Raw genomic sequence first — 20,438 nt, 5'->3', positions numbered from 1 at the left:
TCATTTTAAACAAGAAGTTTATTTAAACAACAAGACACTTGACTTAAAGGGAAAACTATCTAGGATTCTTTTTGTTTTAAAGAGTAATTTACTCCTACATAAAGACAGATTGCCCTACATGTAACAGCTACGTACAAAAAAGTTATAAAATTGTCCTTGGTTTTACAATGATAAATGAAAAACATTAAAATTCTCCAATCAAACAAGGTATGCAAGGATTTTTATGTTGTTGTCTTTTCTGTTGTCTTTTCTGTTAAAACAGTGAGAGCAAAATAACTTACTGGAATATAAAGATAAGAGCTGATGAGCATGCCACTAATGGAGAGGGAATTATTTTCACAGAACCAGTATCTCCCCATCCCATCTCCATCTGATGTCAATCAAAACATATTGTTGGCCATTTAGTTAAAAAAAAAAAAAAATGCAATATGCTTGTGCACATACACCAGATACTTTATGTACAATAAAGGAATGGGGAAGGGGTAAATGAAAGAATAGAGAAAACTATACTGTAGTAGTCAGGATGTGGTGGAACCAAATTGCAGTTTTCTAATTGAGAATGTATTCTTGGTCTGTAAGAACAGAGTTCTGGAGTAGAGTTGTTGCAGGTTCCCTTTTTAGTAGACACCTCCTGTCTGCTGCTGGAACACATCAATTGTATCTTCGTCCTCCATTTCCAACTAGCATAAAAAAAAAAAAAAGACAAATTTTAGACCACTAAATTCTCCAAATGTATAATTTTCAGATTTAAAAATCATGGAAAATACATGTTACAAATTTCAGGCTTCTTTTATTCTTGCAGTATTGGAGAATTTAACCCAGGGCCTTCGCGCTAAGCTATTTATTTCTTATTTTGACACACAGCCTTGCTATATCACTGAAGGTGCCTGGGTTTGCTCAAACTTATGACCCTCCTGCCTCAGGCTCCCAGAATGCTGAGATTATCGGCCACCACACCCAGTTTGTTTTTAAATTAGAAAGTTAGACTAAAACCTCGGATTTCAAGTGACTTGTGACTTGTTCCATGAGCATACCACAAAATGAGCAAGTACTTTTTTTTTTCCAGGGATCAAACTTGGGACCTTATGTTTTCAAGGCAGGTGGCAGAACCACTGAGCTAAATCCCCAGCATGAGCAAGTATTTCTATAAAATTTAACTTGATAAACAAGCAATGTGATGTGAACTGAGTAGCATGTGACATCAAACACCACAGGATCACAACTGAATCAATGCTTCTCTCTCCTCCCTTCCTCTTTCTCCCCCCACCTCACCATGGGATTGTGGGTGATACATCTCCCAACAGTAAGAGGTTATGGAGGAGAAAAAGGTGGAGATTCCCCTTACTGCAACTGAGATTAGGGAGATGTGTAAAATGTGAGAAACTGCAAAATTTTACATTTCCACAAAACCCTCAAAAGGAAAAAGTAACTATCATTGGGTAAGTTCCTTGTTCGTAAAAAGAAAAGATTCTTTTGAGCCAATAAATAGCAATGACTCCGTTAATAATAGTCATCCTACACAGTAACCCTCCTTTCATCTCCCTCACACTAGCCATGAAGGTTTCCTTTTTTGAACTTGTCTGCCTTTTGTTTGTTTGTTTTGGGGGGAGGGGTTACTGGGGATCAAATTCAGGACCTTGCACTTGTGAGGCAGGTGCCTGAACCACTGAGCCAAATCCCCGGCCCCTTCTGTCTTTTTTTATGATGCAGGGTCTCCCTTAATAAATAGCCCAGGCTGGCCCCAAACTTTTGGCAATTCTCCTGCCTCAGCCTCCCAAGTGCTGGGATTACAGGTGTGTGCCACCATGCCTGGCTATAATCATTTTTATATGAATATTTTTGTGTTATGAAAAGAATCATCTGGATTTCCATTATTTCTTTTTTTTTTGGTACCAGTAATTGAACTCAGGGCCTCGAACTTGCCAAGCGCTGCTGAGTTACATTCCCAGCTCCATTCTTTTTTTTTCTTTCACTACTGGGGATTGAACTCTGGTCCTTGCGCTTGCGCAGCAGGCGGCGAAACCACTGAGATAAATCCCCGGGCCCCAGCTCCATTATTTCTTATAGGAAATTTGCTTTGCTATGTAAGATGCTTTGGATTACAAACATCTTTCTGGAATTAATTATTCTCACAAACCAAGGTTTTACTGCATGTCCACAGAAGTATCCCTAAGACCAGAAACTGAATTAACAAAAACCAAAGAAACAAAACATGATATATTTATACATTAAATACCATGCAGTTAAGTACATTTACATATACAGAAACAAATATCCGTAAATAGGCTAGCTGGGCATGGTGGCATACACCTATAATCCCAGCACTTGGAGATGGAGCCAGGAGGATTGTCATGCATGAGTCTGAGATAAGCCTAGGTTCCACAGTGAGTTCAAGGCCAGCCTGGACTACATAGCAAGACTCTCTCTCAAAAAACAAAAATAAGGGGCTGGGGATTTAGCTCAGTGGTTCCACTGCCTGCCTCGAAAGCCCAAGTCCCATCCCTGGCACCAAAAAAACAAAACAAACAAACAAAAAATAAGGGCTGGGGATTTAGCTCAGTGGTTCTGCTGCCTTCCTCGAAAGCACAAGGTCCCGAGTTCAATCCCTGATACCAAAAGAAAAAATAATAAAATAAATAAAAAACAAGCACAATCAAACAAAAAAATGGTATAAGCTGGGGATTTAGCTCAGTAGCACCAGGCCTGCTTTGCAAATGCAAGGTCCTGAGTTCAATTCCCAGTAACAACAACAACAAAAAAAGGTATTAGACTAAAAACATAATTTAAAAACCAACCAAATAGCTTATATGATTACATTTGTGCTTTTAGAAGTTCATATACTATGTTTACAGTTATGTACCAGTGGTGAGGCTAGGCCCGAAAAGAGTGGTTTTTTGCAGTGCTGGGGACTGAGCACAGAACCGTTGCACTAAGCCACGTGCCCAGCACACACACACCCTTTTATTTTCAGGTGGGATCTTCCAACGCCATTAAATAGTGGGTTAGCAGGCTCAATCTTTCGATCCTGTTTTCTCAGCCTCTGAGAGTGCTGGGATTACAGGCATGCACCACCAGACTCAGCTCCTTATTTTATTTTTGAGACACTCTTATGAAATTGTGTATGGTGGCCTTGAACTTTCCAGCAACCTAAGTACAGCAGTGAGGATTATAGGCAGGCACCACCATGCCTGGCCCTAAGAAGTTCTGAATTACTTTAACCTAGATATGTTCACTTGTTCAACAAAATTAGTTTTACTAGATTCACTATGCACACAGTAAATGGAAAACACCCATGTTCATAGCAAGAAAGCCTTGGCACATACACTAACAATGTAAAGTGAATCAGCTTTGTAACTACTTTTTTGTTTTGTTGTATCTTATCAAGACAGGGTCTCACTTTGTAATTCAGGCTGGCCTTGAACTTACAGTGATCCTCAGCCTCCAGAGCGATGGGGTTATAAGCTTCTGCCATCATACCATTTTAAGACTACACTTTATACTACAAATTAACATTAAAAACAGCACAAGGTGGAAAAGAAAGGACAAGGTGTGTTGGCGATTTAGCTCAGTGGTTCTGCCGCCTGCTCCACAAGCGCAAGGACCAGAGTCCAATCCCCAGTACCAAAAAAAACGAAAAAAAGGACAAGGTCCTGAGTTTGATCCTAAGTACAAAAAAAAAAAAAAAAAAAAAAGAACAAGTTCCAGATTCATATTTGATTCAAACACTTTGTACTCTGGGCTGGGGATTTAGCTCAGCGGTGCTGCCACCTGCCTCTCAAGCACAAGGTCCAAGTTTGATCCCTGATATCAAAAAATTTAAAAAATTTTAAAAAATTAAAAGGAAATTCTTTTCCCTGAGTACATATACTAAAAATAAGGTGAAAGCAGTTAAAAAAAAAAAAAATCATGAATCTCCATTCCCATTTCTGTGAAATGACATTAGCAATATTCAGTTATGAGAAATTAAATAAAATCAGGAAAATAAACCATTTACCAGAATGCAGGAAATGTTACTAAAAAGAATTTTTTTAAATAAAAAGGGCTTCTAAGACCTTCTAATTTAACAAAATTGTGGTATTTAACAAATATTAGCTCTATAAAGTCCACTATTTTGAGAAGCTGAGGCAGGCGGCTTTGAGAGTTCAAGACCACCCTGGGCAAATTAGTGAGACCCTGGGCTGGGGATGTAGCTTAGGAGTCCCAAGCCTATCTGGCAAGTGCAAGGTCCTAATTCTGATGCCTGGTACAAACACAAAAAACATTAGACCTTGCCTTAAAATTTAAAAAAAATTTTGTTTTTGTTTTTTGAGACAGGTCTTGCTATGTAGCACAAGCTAGCCTCAAACTCACAGCAATCCCCTGCATCAGCCTCCAGAGCGCTGGGACTATAGGCATGCACTACCATGCCCAGCTCAAAATAAAAAGATAAAAATAAATAGTTCTTTTATAAAAGAACTGGGAGTGGGTGAAGGAGGGTAAAGAGAAGTAAAAAGAATTAAAATGTGTTACATACACATACCAGCTAGCCCCAACAAATGTTATCATGTACTAAAAAGTATTGTATTTTTCTTTTGGTACCAGGGATCGAACTCGGGTCCTTACACTTTTGAGGCAGGGAGCAGAACCACTGAGCTAAATCCCTGGCCCTAAAAAGTATCTTAGAAAAAATAAAATTAAAAAGAAAATTACTGAGGTTGTAGCTCTCTGGTAGAGTTCTTGTCTAGCATGCAGAGGCACTGGGTATAATCCCTAGTACTAGGGGAAAAAAAAGAAAGAAGAAAAAATTAAAAGGTAGGTGTGGAGGTGTATCTTGTAATCCCAGTACTCTGGAAGGCTCAGGTAGGAGGAGTCCATAGACAAGCCCAGCTTATAGCGAGACCCAAAATACACCATAAAGCTGAGCACAGGAGCACACACCTGGAACCTCAGGATTCTGGGATTCAAGTAGGACGAGTACAAGTTCAAGTCTCATCTGGTCAACTTAGTGCAACCCTGTCTCAAAATTTAAAAATTAAAGAGCTGGAATGTAGCTCAGTACAAAAAGCCTTGGGTTCAATACCCAACCCCACCCCCCCCACCCCCCCCACCCCCCCACCCCACAATCCAAAACCAAAAATAGGTGAGATTCTAAAACAAATCAATTTTAATCTCATGAATGGGAATTCCAAATTAAACTGGGTACAGTGGGTATCCCTGTAACCCCCGCCTTCAACCTGAGAGGCTGAAGCACAAGGATCCTAAATTCAAGGGGAGCCTAGGACCTTTTTATTTTTTGGGTACCAGGGATTGAACTCAGGGCCTTATGCTTGCCAGGCAGGTGGGGCACCACTGAGCTACATCCCCAACCCTAGCCTGGCACTTTAATAAAGCCTTGTCTCAAAAAAAAAAAAAAAGGCTTAGGTTTTTCTGTGTTCAAACTCCAGTACCACAGTAAGTCCAGGCTGGTCTTGAAGTGATTCTCCTCTCTCAGAATCCTAAGTGATGGGAATACAGGCATGTGCCACAACACTCAGATGGAATGTTTTTTAATGAAATTTTAATTGCCTTCAAAACAGACCATTTCCTCTCATTTATCAAGAGAATGCAGCACCTCCTTGTGGCTGCAAAATGTAATTGCTTCGTCGAGACTCACCAATGGAAATTTCAATATTCTCTGCAGCAGAACTCAGACATGTCAGATCTTTGAAGATTATTAACAAAACATCTAGATATGCAACTTCACTCACACCACATGTACTGCTTCCCAGTTTTTAGTGGCGGATAAAATTGAAATTTTAAAGTATAAAAGATCTAATGCCTATAATCTCATCACTCAAGTCAGGATTGGCAAATTCAAGGGACAGCCTCGGCCTCACACTGAGTATTAGGCCAGACTAAACACTAAAATAAAATAAAATAAAATAAAATAAAATAAAATAAAATCAAATCCAATTTAAATTTCTGCTGTCATGGCCCATTTCAACCTCCAGATTAGCTAGGATTACAGGCATGTAATCCTACACTCAGTCTGTAAATCTTAAATAGAAGTTTGAAAGGGTAAAAGTCTCTGCCACAGATGCTTGCCTCAACCAATCCCACATGAAGTGTCAAAATAAACTGAAGTGATACAAGATTAACAGATCAGAGACCATCTTTTGTAATAAATCGTGTCTGGTTTTTTTTTGAGACAGGCTCTCACTATGTAACCCAGGTTGGCCTTGAACTCCCCATGGAGACTAGGCTGGGCTCAAACTCCCTATCCTCCTGCCTCAGCCTCTTAAGTGCTGGCATTACATGCCTTCTTGGCTGTACTTAGGGTTTGAAAAGTCACCTATCAAAAGCTCTCCCTGCCTGGCAGGGTGATGCATGCTTATAATACCAGCACTTGGGAGTTTGAGGCCAGCCTGGGCTAAACAGTGAGACCCTGTCTCAAAAAACAAAAACAAAAACAAAAACCCAAAACAAAACCAAAAGCTGTCCCTGTTAAACTAAACTACAAAGATAATGGATACAAAAGCCATTAGTTTCCAAGAATATATGATAGTAAATTCAAATTAGAATAAGGAGCTAAATCAGGATGAATTATTTGGGCATGACCAAGGGCTATAGCAACAAAGAGAAAACTTTCATTTAAATAAAGAGGAGTTTTAAGAGTTTATCTTCTCTAACACTGCTAACAAGAATAACACTGGTTGTAAGAAAAATAGGATTTATTAAGTAACTAAATGATTCATTCTTTACTCAATGGTAAATGGATAATTAAAAAACAAATGGGCAAGCCAGGTATGGTGGCACACACCTGTAATCCCAGCACTTGGAAGGCTGAGGCAAAAGGACTGCCTTAAATTTGAGGTCAGTCTGAATTACAGAGCAAGACCCTGTCTCAAAAAACAACTTAAAAAGGGCCGGGATTTAGCTCAATGGTTCCACCGCCTGCCTCGACAGTGCAAGGTCCTGCAAGGTCCGGAGTTCGATCCCCAGTACCCCCCCCCCAAAAAAAAACGCAGTGGGAATAGTGACACACACCTATAACCCCAACACTCTAGGAACCCAGTCAGTAGGAGTATCACAAGTTTTCAGTCCTGTCTGGGCACCTCAGTAAAGATCCTATTTCAAAATTTAAAAAGGGCTACAGCAATGAGGAAGCTGAGGCAGTGAGAACTGCCACAAGTTCAAGGTCACCTTGGGGTACACACCAAGACCCTAAGACAGAGAAAGAAATTAACAAACTCCTAGCCAGTCATAGTGGCCCATGCCCGAACTCTCAGCATTAGGGAAGGCTGAGGCAGGAGGATCCTAAATTGGAGCCCAATCTGGGTAACTTAGCAAGACCTTGTCTGAAAATACAAAGTATTTTATGTATTTTATGAAGACCCTAGGTTCAATCTTTAGTACTGCAAAATCCAGTATGAAGGCCCTGGGTTCAATCCCCAGTACCACAAAAATAAAACAGAAATCTCACTGGTGTGGCCAGGCATGGCAACACATGCCTGTAGTCTCAGCACTCGGAAGATCAAGGCAGAAGAGTCACCACTGAGTTGGAGGCCAGCCTGAAATACATAGCAAGACCTTGTCTCAAGGAAAAAATTAAAAATAAAAAAATTGGTGCTCCTCAGGAAGCTGAGGCAAGGTGATCTGAAGTTCAAAGTGAGCCTGGGAAACTTAGCTAAACTGTCTCAAAATGAAAAATAAAAAAAAAATTTTTTTAAGAAAAATAAAAAAGGGCTGGGGATGGTGTGTACCTATAATACCAACAATGAGAAGGGTGAGGCAGGACGATTTTTGAGTTCCAAGCCAGCATGAACTACACAGCCAGACCTTGTTTCAAGAAACCAAAATACAAAATCAAACCAATTCTTTAGGATTTCCTGCATCTGTTCCTATTGTTTTTATCATCTCCTTTGGCATTATTCCAGTTTCTAATTCTGCAAGAACCAGCATCCAGCACTCAGGAGGATCACTATGAGTTTGAGGCCAGCCTGAGCTACATAGCGAGTCCTTGTCTCAAGAAAAAATAAAAATAAAATGTTAACACATTCATAAAGTGGTTTAAAACATTATTAGGAGAGGGCCGGGAATTTAGCTCAGTGGTTCCGCTGCCTGCCTCGCAAGCACAAGGTCCCGAGTTCAATCCCCAGTACCAAAAAGAAAATATATACATATGTATTATTAGGAGAGATCATTACCTGTGCAGGTGTGTCTGTTTCATTGATTGGCTGTCCATCAAATCGGAATCTGATCTGCCTCATTGACAAACCCTGCAGAGTTTAAAAACAACAACCAGCATATAAACGGTAAGAACAGCAACTGGATAAAACTATGCATAGTGAAGCATAAATATATTAAGACATCTAAATAAACCACCATCAATGTTAAAATATCTATGTGGATAAAATTACCTGGAGTGATTCTTATTTTAAAATATAGCACATTACTCTGGGATGGTGATGCTCACCTATAATCCCAGCATTAAAGCAGGAGGCTAAATTCAAGTTGTACCTGGGCAATTTGGTGAGATTCTGTCTCAAAATAAAATATTTTTAAAAGGGCCAGGCATGGTGGCATGCCTGTAACCCCAGCATTCAGGAGGCTGAGGCAGGAAGATTTTCAAGAGTTCCCGGCCAGCCTGAATGACAGACCTTGTCTCAAAAAAAAAAAAAAAAAAAAAGGCAGGGGCTGGGGATTTAACTCAGTGGTTCTGCCGCCTACCTCACAAGCCCAAGATTCTGAGTTTGATCCCCAGTACCAAAAAAAAAAAAAAAAAAAAAAAAGGACAGGGCCAGGGATTTAGCTCAGTGGCGCTGCTCCTGTCTCACAAGCACAAGGTCCTGAGTTTGATCCCTCGCACCAAGAGGAAAAAAAAGCAAACAAAAAAGGCTAAGGCTCAATGTAATGACCCTGGATTTGATCCCCAGTATGATATACACACACAGAGTAAATCATGGGCCTCCACACGGAGCTACATTCCCATCCCACCCCAACTTGGTTTTGAACTCATTACGTAGCCCAGGAAGGCCTCAAACTCGGGTCAAGCCTCAGGCTCAGGAGTGCTGAGATTACAGGGTAGACCCCATGCCCGTGCCCGTGCCCATCCCCAGCCCCCGCCTTTAATTTATGAGATATACGGCCGGGGATTTAGCTCAGTGGTTCCAATGGCCTGCCTCTTGAGCATAAGATCGAGTTTGATCCACGGTACCAAAAAAAAAAAGAGACAGGTCTTGCTAAATTCCTCAGGTTAGGCTTGTACCTGTGATCCTCCTACCTCAGTCTCCCCAAGTGCTAGAAATATAGGGATGTGCCACCACACCAGCTAGTACCATCAGTTGTTTTTAGAGACAGGGTCTCTATAGTTCAGACCAACCTTGAATTCTAAACTGCCCAGGCTGGTCTCAAACTTGAAGCGAATCCCCTACCTCAGCCTTCCAAGTGCTAGAATTATAGGCATGCTTCACCAAAAACTTACTAAATCACTTTTTAAGAAAAGCTTTACTGTAAAGGCTGGGATGTATGTCAGTCAGTGGCATAGCACTTGCCCAGAGTGCTCAAGGCTGTGGGTTTCATTCCCAATAACCACTTAAAACTGGGGCTGGGGATTTAGCTCAGTGGTTCAGCCGCCTGCCCTGCAAGTGCAAGGACAAGCTTGATCCCCAGTAACCACCCCCCCAAAAAAATGGGGCTGAGGATTTAGTTCAGGGGCACTGCACCTGCCTTGCAAGCCCAAGGTCCTGAGTTAGATCCCTGTGGGGGGAGGGGTAGTAACCACTTGAAAAAAAGAATGATTATTAGTTTTTCACAACATAACTTGAAACAAGCATTGCATTTACATGAGAAAGACACAGAAATAAATTTTTCTTTTTGGTATCTCTGAGACAGGGTCTAGTTATATACTTCAGATTGGCCTTGAACTCACTATGTAGCCTAGATTGGCCTGGAACTACCAGACCAATCCTCCTTCTTCAGCCTCCTAAGTGCTGGGAGGCAGCTGCCACCTCACCCAGCAGAAATAAAGTTTAAAGTAACACATTAACATGTAAAACTTTCCAAAAAGGTCAGGAATCCATCACAGGCTTAATAATGAAAACTGAAGGTCACCAAAAAAGTTTGGGTGGTGCTAATGAAAACAGAATTTCATGGACAGGGGATTTAGCTCAGTGGCACCTTGCCTGCCACACAACCACAACATCCTGAGTTCCATCCCTGATATAAAAGAAAGAAAGGAAAGGGGCCAGGGATTTAGCTCAGTGGTTTCGCTGCCTGCTATAGAAGCACAAGGACCCAAGTTTGATCGCCGGTACCAAAAAAAGAAAGGAAGGAAGGAAGAAAAGAAAGGAAGGAAAGAAAGAAGTTTCATTTCTACCCAGACAGTCCCTACCACTATGCAAACCCATCCTTACCACTCACAGCACAATTCCAGGTGTACTCCACGCACTGAATTTGTTCTTATCCTTGATGTCAAGACACTTCTGGGCCGGGGATTTAGCTCAATGGTTCCACCGCCTGCCTTACAAGCGCAAGGACCTGAGTTCGATCCCCGGTACCAAAAAAAAAAAAAAAAAGACACTTCCACCAGAAGACAGAATAACTGTCTTTAAAAACACTATAATAGGGCCGGAGATTTAGCTCAGTGGTTCCGGCGCCTGCCTCGAAAGCTCAAGGTCCCGAGTTCGATCCCTGGTACAAAAAAAAAAACTATAGGATTTAGCTCAGTGGTTCCGCTGCCTGCTTTGCAAGTGGAAGGACCCGAGTTCAATCCCCAGTACCAAAAAAAAACCCCAAACCAAAACAAAACAAAAAAAACCACTGTAGGGGCCGGGAATTTAGCTCAGTGGTTCCACCACCTGCCTCGCCAAGTGCAAGGTCCCAAGTTCGATTTCCCGGTACAAAACAAAAGAAAAAAACGCTGTAATCTAGGTAGAATGGTTGGTATGTGACTATCATCCCAGCACTCCTGAGACTGAGGCAGGATGACAAATTCAAGCCCAGCATTGGGAACTGAGCAATACTGTCTCAAAAAAAAATAAAAAATAAAAAAAATAAGGCTAGGGACAGAGCTCAGCATGAAGGCCCTAGGTTCAATCCCCAGTACCACCCAAAAAAGGAAGGGAGGGGACTGGAATCAAAATACCTTTCATTATTCAAGGGGGAAGATAAATGGGCCTAAACGTGCTCCTACTCTAAAACTGATTCTAGTGTTTCACTCGTGAAGCATTATTTACCTGACAAAAGGGTGAGGAGAGGGGGAGAAGCAAAGATGTTGGCAATGATAGCCAAGTGAAGACAAGACAAGAAAATAAAGTACCTCTGAATTTATGTTGTGAATAAATTAGTCACTCCTGTAACATGTTCAAATTATGAGCTCTAGTTACATGAACTCCCACAATTATCAATGATACTAACAGAAAATTTAAATTGCACCCCTAGTATCAAAGATACTAAAAAACACAGTAGTAGTTCGATCCCCGGTACCAAAAAGAAAACCCAAAAAACAAAAAAACACAGTAGTACTCTTAACATTAAAGATAAAGTACTCAGGTCCGGGGATTTAGCTCAGTGGTTCTGCTGCCTGCTTCAAAAGCACAAGGTCCTGAGTTCGAACCCCAGTAACAAAAAAAAAAAAAGAAGATAAAGTTCTCAATAATAAACATTTGTATCAAGTCATAGGGGCTACTTCTGTAATCCTAATCAGAAGGTTAAAGCAAGAGGATTCCAAATTTCTGGCCACCCAAAGAATCAAAATAAAGGGGTAGGAATATAGCTCAGTGATACAGCACCTTTGGGTTTGACCCCTTGTACACAAAATATACGAACATTTGAGTAACACCTGTATTCCCTTATTTAACAAGGTGTCACTAAATCTGTTTTAAAATCTACCCGTAACAGGGCTGGGGATTTAGCTCAGCGGCACAGCACCTGCCTGGCATGAGGTCCTGAGTTCGATCCCTGGTACCAAAAAAAAAAAAAAATCTTGTTATGGGTAAATGATTTTTTTTTTTGGTACCAGGGATCGAACTCAGGACCTTGGGCTTTTGAGGCAGGCAGCAGTACCACTGAGCTAAATCCCAGGCGCCCCATAACAAGATATTGCTTTCCTTTAAAATGGTAGTATACCACATAAAATGCTTTGATACCACTTATAAACTACACCTTGTCTTGCTTGAAATAATACAAGCAATCTCCTACCAGGCAGGTGACACCTATAATTTTTTAATTCATTGCTTGTAACATTCCAACTTAATTTGTGATTACAGAAAGCAACAAAGAATTCAATACCAAGCCATTAACTGCTGAGTATTTTATATTTGCAAACGCTCCATAGAAAATAGATTCCTTGCTTCAATAAAATACTAAGCACTGCCAGATGTGGTGGTCCACACGTGGAATCCCAGCACTCCACTTGGGAGGCTGAGGCAGGAGAATCACTAAGTTCAAGGCCAGCCTGCACTACATCGGAAGACCCTGTCTCAAAGAGCAACAATTGGGGCCGGGGATTTATCTCAGTGGCTTCACCACCTGCTGCACAAGCACAAGGACCCGAGTTCAATCCCCAGTACCAAAAAAAAAAAGCAACAATAGGGCCGAGGATTTAGCTCAGGTTCTGGCTCCTGCCTTGCAAGTGCAAGGTCCTGAGTTCAATGCTGGGTACCAAAAAATAAAAAAAATTTTAAAAAGCAACAATACAAAAATACTAAGCACATTCTGCATGGTGGATCCTTCCTCCATTACATTCAATGGTGTGGCCATTCTAAAAAAAAAAAAAAAAAAAAAGCCAGGACCAGAATTACAGAAAATAAGGAAGTTGTATTCCTTTATTGCCACTTCTATTTTTGGGGGGTACTGGGGATCAAACTTGGGACCTTGCACTTGCGAGGCAGGCAGCTGAACCACTGAGCTAAATCCCTGGCCCTGCCACTTCTATTTTGTTTTCGCTTTTTTTTGGTACTGGGGATTGAACTCAGGTCCTTGCGCCTGCACAGCAGGCGGCGGAACCACTGAGCTAAAGCCCGGGCCTATTTCTGTTGCTCTTTGAGACATTCCATATGCCTTTTCAATTCTCCAAAATAGGGTCGGGGATTTAGCTCAGTGGTTCGGCCGCCTGCCTCACAAGCACAAGGTCTCGCGTTCGATCCCCAGTACCAAAAAAAAAAAAAAAAAAAAAAAGTACATAAACCAGGGCTGCGGATGTAGCTCAGTGACACTGTGCCAGCCTGGCAAGCGCAAGGTCCTGAGTTCAATTTCCGGTACTGAGGGAAAAAAAGATTACATAAACCAGAACTTGGACTCCCCTTCAGTACAAATCTCATAGCTGATTTAGCTATCCCCTGAGACTTATGAAATCCCCTTAGATCTGTTTATTCACATCAAAAAATGAACTCGATTTTGTGCTCTCAGAAACCACCCAATACTCCATAATAGTCAGGATAAATCCACACTGGAATGAAAGTGTGGTCTCCCAGCTGAAGGACATATGAGGTTAACACACAATAGGCAAATTCTACTTCTTCACGTGGTTAAAGTTATTTACAAATCAACCACTGGAATCATTAGTTTGAAACTTCTCTATCATTTCACAAGCATTTGTTGAACATGTTCTATTGGTCTAGGCTCTAGAGAAAGTGAACAAAAAGTCTCTCTTCGTAGAGCCTATATTTTAGTGGAGACAGATTAAAAACAAGCCCTAATTGGGCTGGGGATTTAGCTCAGTGGTTCCGGCGCCTGCCTCAAAAGCATAAGGTCCTGAGTTCGATCCCTGGTACCAAAAAAAAAAGCACTAATCAATAAAGCAAGACAGAGGACTGAATGATGGGGATAGGATAGGAGTACTTCGAATTAAGACAGAAGGCTCTGAGCCCGGGATTTAGCTCAGTGATTCGTGCGCCTGCCTTGAAAGCACAAGGTCCTCAGTTCAATCCCCAGAACCAAAAAAAAAGACAGAAGGCTCTGAAGGGTAACAAAGACGGGGGCTGGGGATTTAGCTCAGTGGTTCCAGTGCCTGCCTCACAAGCGCAAGGTCCTGAGTTCAATCCCTGGCACCAAAAAAAAAAAAAAGAAAAAAGAAAGGAGTAACAAAGACCAAAATAAACTAGTTTTATTTGGGTCATGCCATTGTCTAGTTAAGCACTATTCAATAAAAATGTGAAGGCTGGGGATTTAGCTCAGTGGCACCGAAGCTGCCTCACAAGCCCAAGGTCGAGTTCAATCCCTGGTACCAAAAAAGAAAGAAAGAAAAAAAAAAAAACCCAAAAAATGTGAAGTTAGAGGGGCCGGAGATTTAGCTCAGTGGTTTCGCCGCCTGCTGCGCAAGTGCAAGGACCCGAGTTCAATCCTCAGTACCAAAAAAAAAAAAAAAAAAAAAAAATGTGAGGTAGAAAGATAATTTTAAATTTTTAGTAGCAAAGTTAAAATCGCTAAAATTTTAATACAGTATTTTAACCGTGGGCTGGGAATTTAGCTCAGTGGTGCTGCCACCTACATGGCAAGCCCAAGGACCTGAGTTCAATCCCCAGTACCAAAAAAACCAAAAAACAAAAACAGTATTTTAACCCAACTCCCATTTTAATATACAATCAGTATTTTAAAAATAATCTTTTAAACCTAGGTATGATGGAGCAGGCCTGTAATCCCTCAGCACTCTGAGGCTAAGGCAGGAAGGAGGATCACAAGTTTGAGCCTACTCTAGGAAATTTAGTCTTAGCCAAATCTTGTTTTTTGTTTTTTGTTTTTTTGGTCCAGGGGGACTGAACAGGGGACCTTGCGCTTGCAAGGCAGCACCACTGAGCCAAATCCCTGGCCCAGTCTTAGCCAAATCTTATCTCAAATTTAAGAAAATAATTCTTTGTTTTGGTTTTTTGAGAGAGTAGCTCACCATGCAGTACAGGCTGGCCTCAAACTCAAGGCAGTCCTCCTGCCTCAGGCTCAGAAGTGATGGGATTACAGGTGTCCATCACCATGCCCAGGTTAATTTTTCTTTTTTTACAGTACTGGGGAGTTAACTCAGGGTCTCTTCACTGAGCTACATTCCTATCCCTTTTAATTTTATTTGTTTTTTGTGGTACCAGGGACTGAACCCAGGTCCTTCATACTGAGCTACCTTCCTAACTCTTTTTCTTTTTTTCTGGTACTGGGGATTGAACTCAGAACTTTGAGTTTCGAGGCAGGTGCACTGCCACTGAGCTAAATCCCTGGCCCCCCAAGTCTTTTTTTATTTTACCTTATTATTTTTTATTTTTGGTACCGGGGATTGAACTCAGGACCTTGGGCTTTTCGAGGCAGGCACTGGAACCACTGAGCTAAATCCCTGGCCCCCAAGTCTTTTTTTATTTTGAGACAGGGTCTTGGCAACTCACTGAACGCCCAGGTCACTGTGCTCTCTTTTCCATGGTGGGCCATCCGCACACTGCAGGGTGTTACTTCTTTTCCTACTTTTACTTGGCCTAAACTCGCTCTGCAGTCTGTTTCTTTTCCCATCTTTACTAAAACTTTGCCACTGTGAACAAAATAAGGGCCTGGGATATAGCTCATCAGCAAGGTGCCTCCCTTGCAAACATGAGGCCCTGAGTTCGATTCCTGATAGAAAGAAAGAAAGAAACAAACAAACAAACAAAGAAACAAACAAACAAACAGTGCAGGCAGGGCTGAAACTTGTAATCCTCCTGCCTCACCCTCTCAGAGTAATGGAATTATGAGCATGTACCAGCACACTCAGCTAACTCAATTTTACAGGACAATCTCCTGCAAGGATAATCTGGAGCACAGGGAACATGCAGTATTTTTGTTTTCTGGCTCCTAGCACGATGTCCTTCACAGGGTAGGCATCTAATGAGTATCATTAAGCCAGCCATGGTGGCACATGCCTGTAATCTCAGCACTCAGGAGCCTGAGTCAGGAGGACTGCTGCAAATCTGAGGCCAGCCGGGGCCACAAAGTATGTTCAAGTCCAGTCTGAAATACATAAGCCTCTGTTTCCAAAAAAAAGTTAAACCAGGCGTGGTAGCACACACCTACAATCCCAGCACTCTGGTGGGAGGCTGATGGGGAGAGGACTGCAAATTCATGCCCACCCTGGGCAACTTTTTAGCAAGACCATGCCTCAGAATAGTAACAATGGGGATTAGGCTCATTAAGACGGGAATTCAACCCCCAATACTCCAAGTAAACAAATAAATAAAAAAATAAATATAACAGTGCAGAGACCTAGGTTCAATCTCCAGTCTGAGGTGGGGAAAAAAATTAGCACAGCACATTACGATGGGGCACACCAGTAATTCCATCACCGTGGGAGACTGAGGCAGGAAGATCATGAAAGCCCTCTGATTCAAACCCCAACATGTAGAAAATAAAAGAGAATTTTTTCTATTTCTTTTTCTTGATGTCTATACAGTGTTTTTCTGGGTAAAATACAAATGTACCCTTAATACAACAACGCTTATGCTTGGCTCACAATTACCGATTTTCTAACCTCTGAAGTTATGGTTGTAGCCTGTAAGAAACTGGATTTGACTCCCAACACCACAAATAAAATGAAAATGATTATAAAAGCCAGGTGTGTTGGCCTACGTCTGTAATTCCAGCACTCAGGAGGCTGAGGCAAGAAGCCTGACTGCTATCGAGAAGCTGTCTCTAAATAAAACAAAAAAGACTGTGGTACTAGGGACCAAACCCAGGGCCTTGTGTATGGCAGGGAAGTGCTCTATCACTGAGCTACATTTCCACCCTTTTCATTTTATTTTGAAACAGGGTCTGGCTAAATTACCCAGACTGGCCTGGAACCTGCAATCTGCCTCAGCTTTCCCAAGTGCTGGGATTACAGGCCTGTGCCATCACACCCAGTGGCCTCTACTGTTAAATGTTTAAAAAGTAAGAATGCCAGGGCGAAGGATTTAGCTCAATGGTTCCGGCACCTGCCTCGCAAGCACAAGGTCCCGAGTTCGATCCCTGGTACCAAAAAAACCCCAAACAAACAAAAATAAGAACGCCAGGCCAATAATCCCAACACTCAACCAACACTCAAGAGACAGGAGAATTGCCACACGTTCAAGGCCAGTCTGGGTTTAATGCCCAGCCTGGAGTACATACTGATAAGACCCTGTCTCAATCAAACAAACAAAAAATAAATAAGCCTGACAAAAAATTCAGAAGTTCACTTGCTTCCTTACAAAAGTAAAGTTACATTCCCTTGGGGTCTAAACAAGTCTGTGACTATACTTTGATAAATTTCTGGTATAATACAATCATAAATAATACTAATGGAACAATTCTAAGGATTTTCATGAGGAATCGATATACCAAGTACACAATTAAAACTGGATATGCCAAGTATATACATGCATATTCATCCTACCAGTCATTGTAATATACTAATCTAGTTTCTATTCTCAAGAAAAATTTTTAAATATTAAATTGTACATATCAATTCCTCACCTGTCGTTCACAATAGGCTTTCATTAATTTACTAAGTGGTGTATGCCTCTTAATCTTAAACTGCACCACAGAACCATCCTGGCCCGCCACCTTCAAATTAATATGGTCGTTGTTCTCAGTCTTGACTCCTTCCTGTTGAAAGAAAATAAAAGTGTAATTTGGAAAATGTGAAAAAACAGACACCTTTAAAGTAGCAGCAGCTCAAATTGGTTCACAAATCAACAGGTTTCATTCTGTACGATAAAACAGCATGTAGTGTTTTCATCCACTGAAGTCAGTCTGCAAGATGAGAAAGCCTCCAATAGCATTAGGTAGCTGACACAGAAACAGAAAAGCCTACACGCAACACTATCAATGGCAACAGCAGATTTTAAGTGATGGGTCCCACTCAATTTATATTACATGGTTCTCTCGAGACTGAATTTTCTAAAACAGCGTTATTTTCTATCACTGACAATATATATATATACCCCCCAAAAGATAAAAATGTCTTTCTCTTTGCAAAGCACTTAAAGTACAACTGCTGAAATGAAATGCAACAGGTGAGGAAAAAATAGAGCTTGCAATTCACAACTCATTACAAGACTCTTTTTAAAAAGTTACCAAACTCGGCCCAATAACAAATTCAATCTACACGTTAACAAAAAAAGACAAATATACATCCTGATTCACTCTGAGGCATCAATAACAACTGAGAACCACGACTAATGTTCGATTGTATTAGAAGCTTCATTTTCGCTTATTTTTTAGTTAAGAGCTCCTATATTCCCCACCCCTTTGTTGTCATGGGTCAAACGCACTGTTTTCGTCTAAGTCTTCCTCATAGATTTCAACTGAACCCAAAGTTCACCAAAATCAAGTGTGAAAGGAATCCCGCAGCCCCATACATCACTTCAGAAAGTAAAGGGGGAGGTGTCAAAGCAACCCAAAGGAGCAAGTCCCCTTTCCCCATTAGACGCGAGTCCCATCCTCACGGGAAGCCTCCTGGTACCTCGAAAGCCGCGCTCAGAAGTTCTGCCCCACCAAGTCTCTGCTGCACCACGGCCTCCAACTTCTTGAAACCACATGGTCCCCTCCGGTTCAGGGGGCACCGGCACCCGGGGAAGGGCCGCTGCCCCTCCCCCCTCGAGTCCCCGGGGCCATTAAGGTGGGAACACTCCCCGGGAACCTCCTAGCCTCAAGCCTGACGCCCCCCCGGGCATCGGCCTCACAGCCCCGCAGCCGCCCATTGATTGTCCTGAGCCCTCGCCCCGCCGCGGCCCCCTCCCCGAAGGGAAGCCCCAGGCCGAGGGGTCTCCCACCACCGCCGACGCCTTGCAGCCCGCGCACTGCGCGCCCAAAGCCTTCCTCCCGCGCGCCGGCGGCCGGCAGAGAAGCCCGTGCAGGGCCATTGGGCCCGCGGGAGCCCGCGATCTGCCGCCCGCCTCGCGCCGCGCGCACTCGGAGGATCCGGGGGCGGGGGGGGGGGGCGGCTGGCCTCCTCCGGCGCGGGAGGGAGGAAGAGAAGGAGGGAGGAAAATGGCGCGGAGCGCCCGGGCCAGAGCCGCGGCCGGCCCCCTGGGGGGCCCGAGGAGGCGAGGGGGAGCCCGCAGCGGGCTCGGGCCGGACCCCAGCCCCGCCGTTCCCTGCCGCGCGCTGAGGAGGGAGGGGGCATCGAGCTCACCTTGGGCTTTTCGTCGGCCATAGCGAGCGCCCGAGTCTTCTCAGCTGCCGCTTCACAAAAGAGGTACCAGGTCCGCACCGAACGAGCACACAAGCAGCTCCAGGAGCGGCAGAAGGAGGCGGCAGCGGTGGCCGAGGGAGAGGGCGCGCGCACGTCGTGCGCTTCTTCCCCCCACCCTGCGTGCGCGAGCACGAGCCGGCGGGGCCTCCTATTGGTTCCCACCTCGCGGGAGCGCGCAACGCTTACATAACCACCCCCCCAACCCCGCCCTCCCCCGCCCCGCGCCGCAGCCACCTGGGCCAGGCGCCCGCCAGGCCGGCGGGAAGATGCGCGGACACGCGCACTCGGCCTGCCGCGGGGGCGCGCCTGGCTCTGGGCGGGGCTGTATTGTCCTCCTTCTGTGGTGGAACATAATCAAAATGGCTTCCAGCTGGTCCTCGGCGAGGACGTGGAGTCTCCAGGCCTTAGAGTAAGCCATAGGCCGTGGAAGGCAGAAGGACTATACATGGAATGGGGAGCCTAAACCAGAGCCCCACCATGAGGTTCTGGAGAAAACTCCTGTTCTGTGCACCAAATGCAGTAACCCCCAGGTTTAGAGGAACATCACACTTCCTCTCAGTCGACCTCATCCTTTCACGTTAAAGTTTCAGCCTCCACCGGCTTCCCACCATGCTCTGGCCTCAAATACAACAATCACTTCCGTCCCGCTGCTGACCCTTGACTTTGGCTGGGAAAACTTAATTTATTCATTCAAGGAACTCCTTACTCACGGCCTGTTCTCCAACTTCACGAGGAAACTATCAGGTAGAATTACCCAACATCAACCTCCCAAACCACCCAATCCTTTCCTCCTTCCATCCAGGTATAAAATAGATGTAGACGTCTCCTGTTTGAAGAATAATTCTGATGTCTAACTGGTGGATTCCACCCCGTGCCTCTCAGTCGGCTTTATTTCCTATATCCCTGTATTTTTTTCCAACTCTTCTGTTAGCATAGAAACAAACAAAAAACCAACAACAGTGTGGTAGCAAACACCTATAATCCCAGGATTTGGGAGGCTGAGGCAGGAGGATTGCTTCAAATTCAAGCAGGGCCGGGGATTTAGCCCAGTGGTTCCACCGCCTGCCTCGCAAGCTAAGGACCAGAGTTCGATCCCCAGTACCAAAAAAAAAAAAAAAAAAAAATTCAAGGCCAGCCAGGACTACGCAGCAAAACCTTGTCTCCAACACACAACCACACACACACACCCCTGCAAACAAAACCCAAAACCAAAAAACCCTTAAACTATTATATTATGACCATAGGCTCTCCATTCTTGGCCCATCAGCTTGAAAAAAATCCCATATCAGTAGTCTCCACCCTTCATCTACTCCTCAAT

At 43.3% G+C, this 20,438-nt stretch overlaps 1 protein-coding gene across 2 annotated transcripts; it reads right to left on the bottom strand.

Annotated features, from left to right (window-relative positions):
- Nucleotides 1-19,260, bottom strand: Sumo2 (small ubiquitin like modifier 2). Of its 2 annotated transcripts, XM_087208495.1 has the most exons (4): nt 19,061-19,260; nt 17,398-17,529; nt 8,166-8,237; nt 1-680 (listed from the first exon to the last, which is right to left on the bottom strand). In XM_087208495.1, exons 1-4 carry the CDS (start codon nt 19,079-19,081, stop codon nt 618-620), a joined length of 288 nt encoding a protein of 95 aa, XP_087064621.1. In that variant the 5' UTR covers nt 19,082-19,260; the 3' UTR covers nt 1-617. The 2 variants fall into 2 exon arrangements, with proteins under 2 accessions (XP_087064621.1, XP_087064619.1); XM_087208493.1 differs by lacking the exon at nt 8,166-8,237 and having other exon boundaries at nt 19,061-19,235.
- Nucleotides 19,261-20,438: the final 1,178 nt, after the last annotated feature.

This window comes from Heterocephalus glaber, unplaced genomic scaffold (genome assembly GCF_053883595.1).
Source record: "Heterocephalus glaber isolate CG9 unplaced genomic scaffold, H.glaber_assembly_v1.0 deba00000937, whole genome shotgun sequence".
Lineage (NCBI taxonomy): Eukaryota > Metazoa > Chordata > Mammalia > Rodentia > Bathyergidae > Heterocephalus > Heterocephalus glaber.
Note: the sequence above shows the minus strand (reverse complement) of the source record. Positions and strands in the feature narration are given on the sequence as shown.

Excerpts from the sequence above, each read along its gene's own strand:
- Sumo2 (XM_087208495.1), bottom strand. The coding sequence starts at position 19,081 with ATGGCCGACGAAAAGCCCAAG. Across the intron at positions 17,530-19,060 it reads TGGCCGACGAAAAGCCCAAG|GAAGGAGTCAAGACTGAGAA; the intron begins GTGAGCTCGATG and ends TTCTTTCAACAG. Across the intron at positions 681-8,165 it reads AAACAGACACACCTGCACAG|TTGGAAATGGAGGACGAAGA; the intron begins GTAATGATCTCT and ends TTTTTATGCTAG.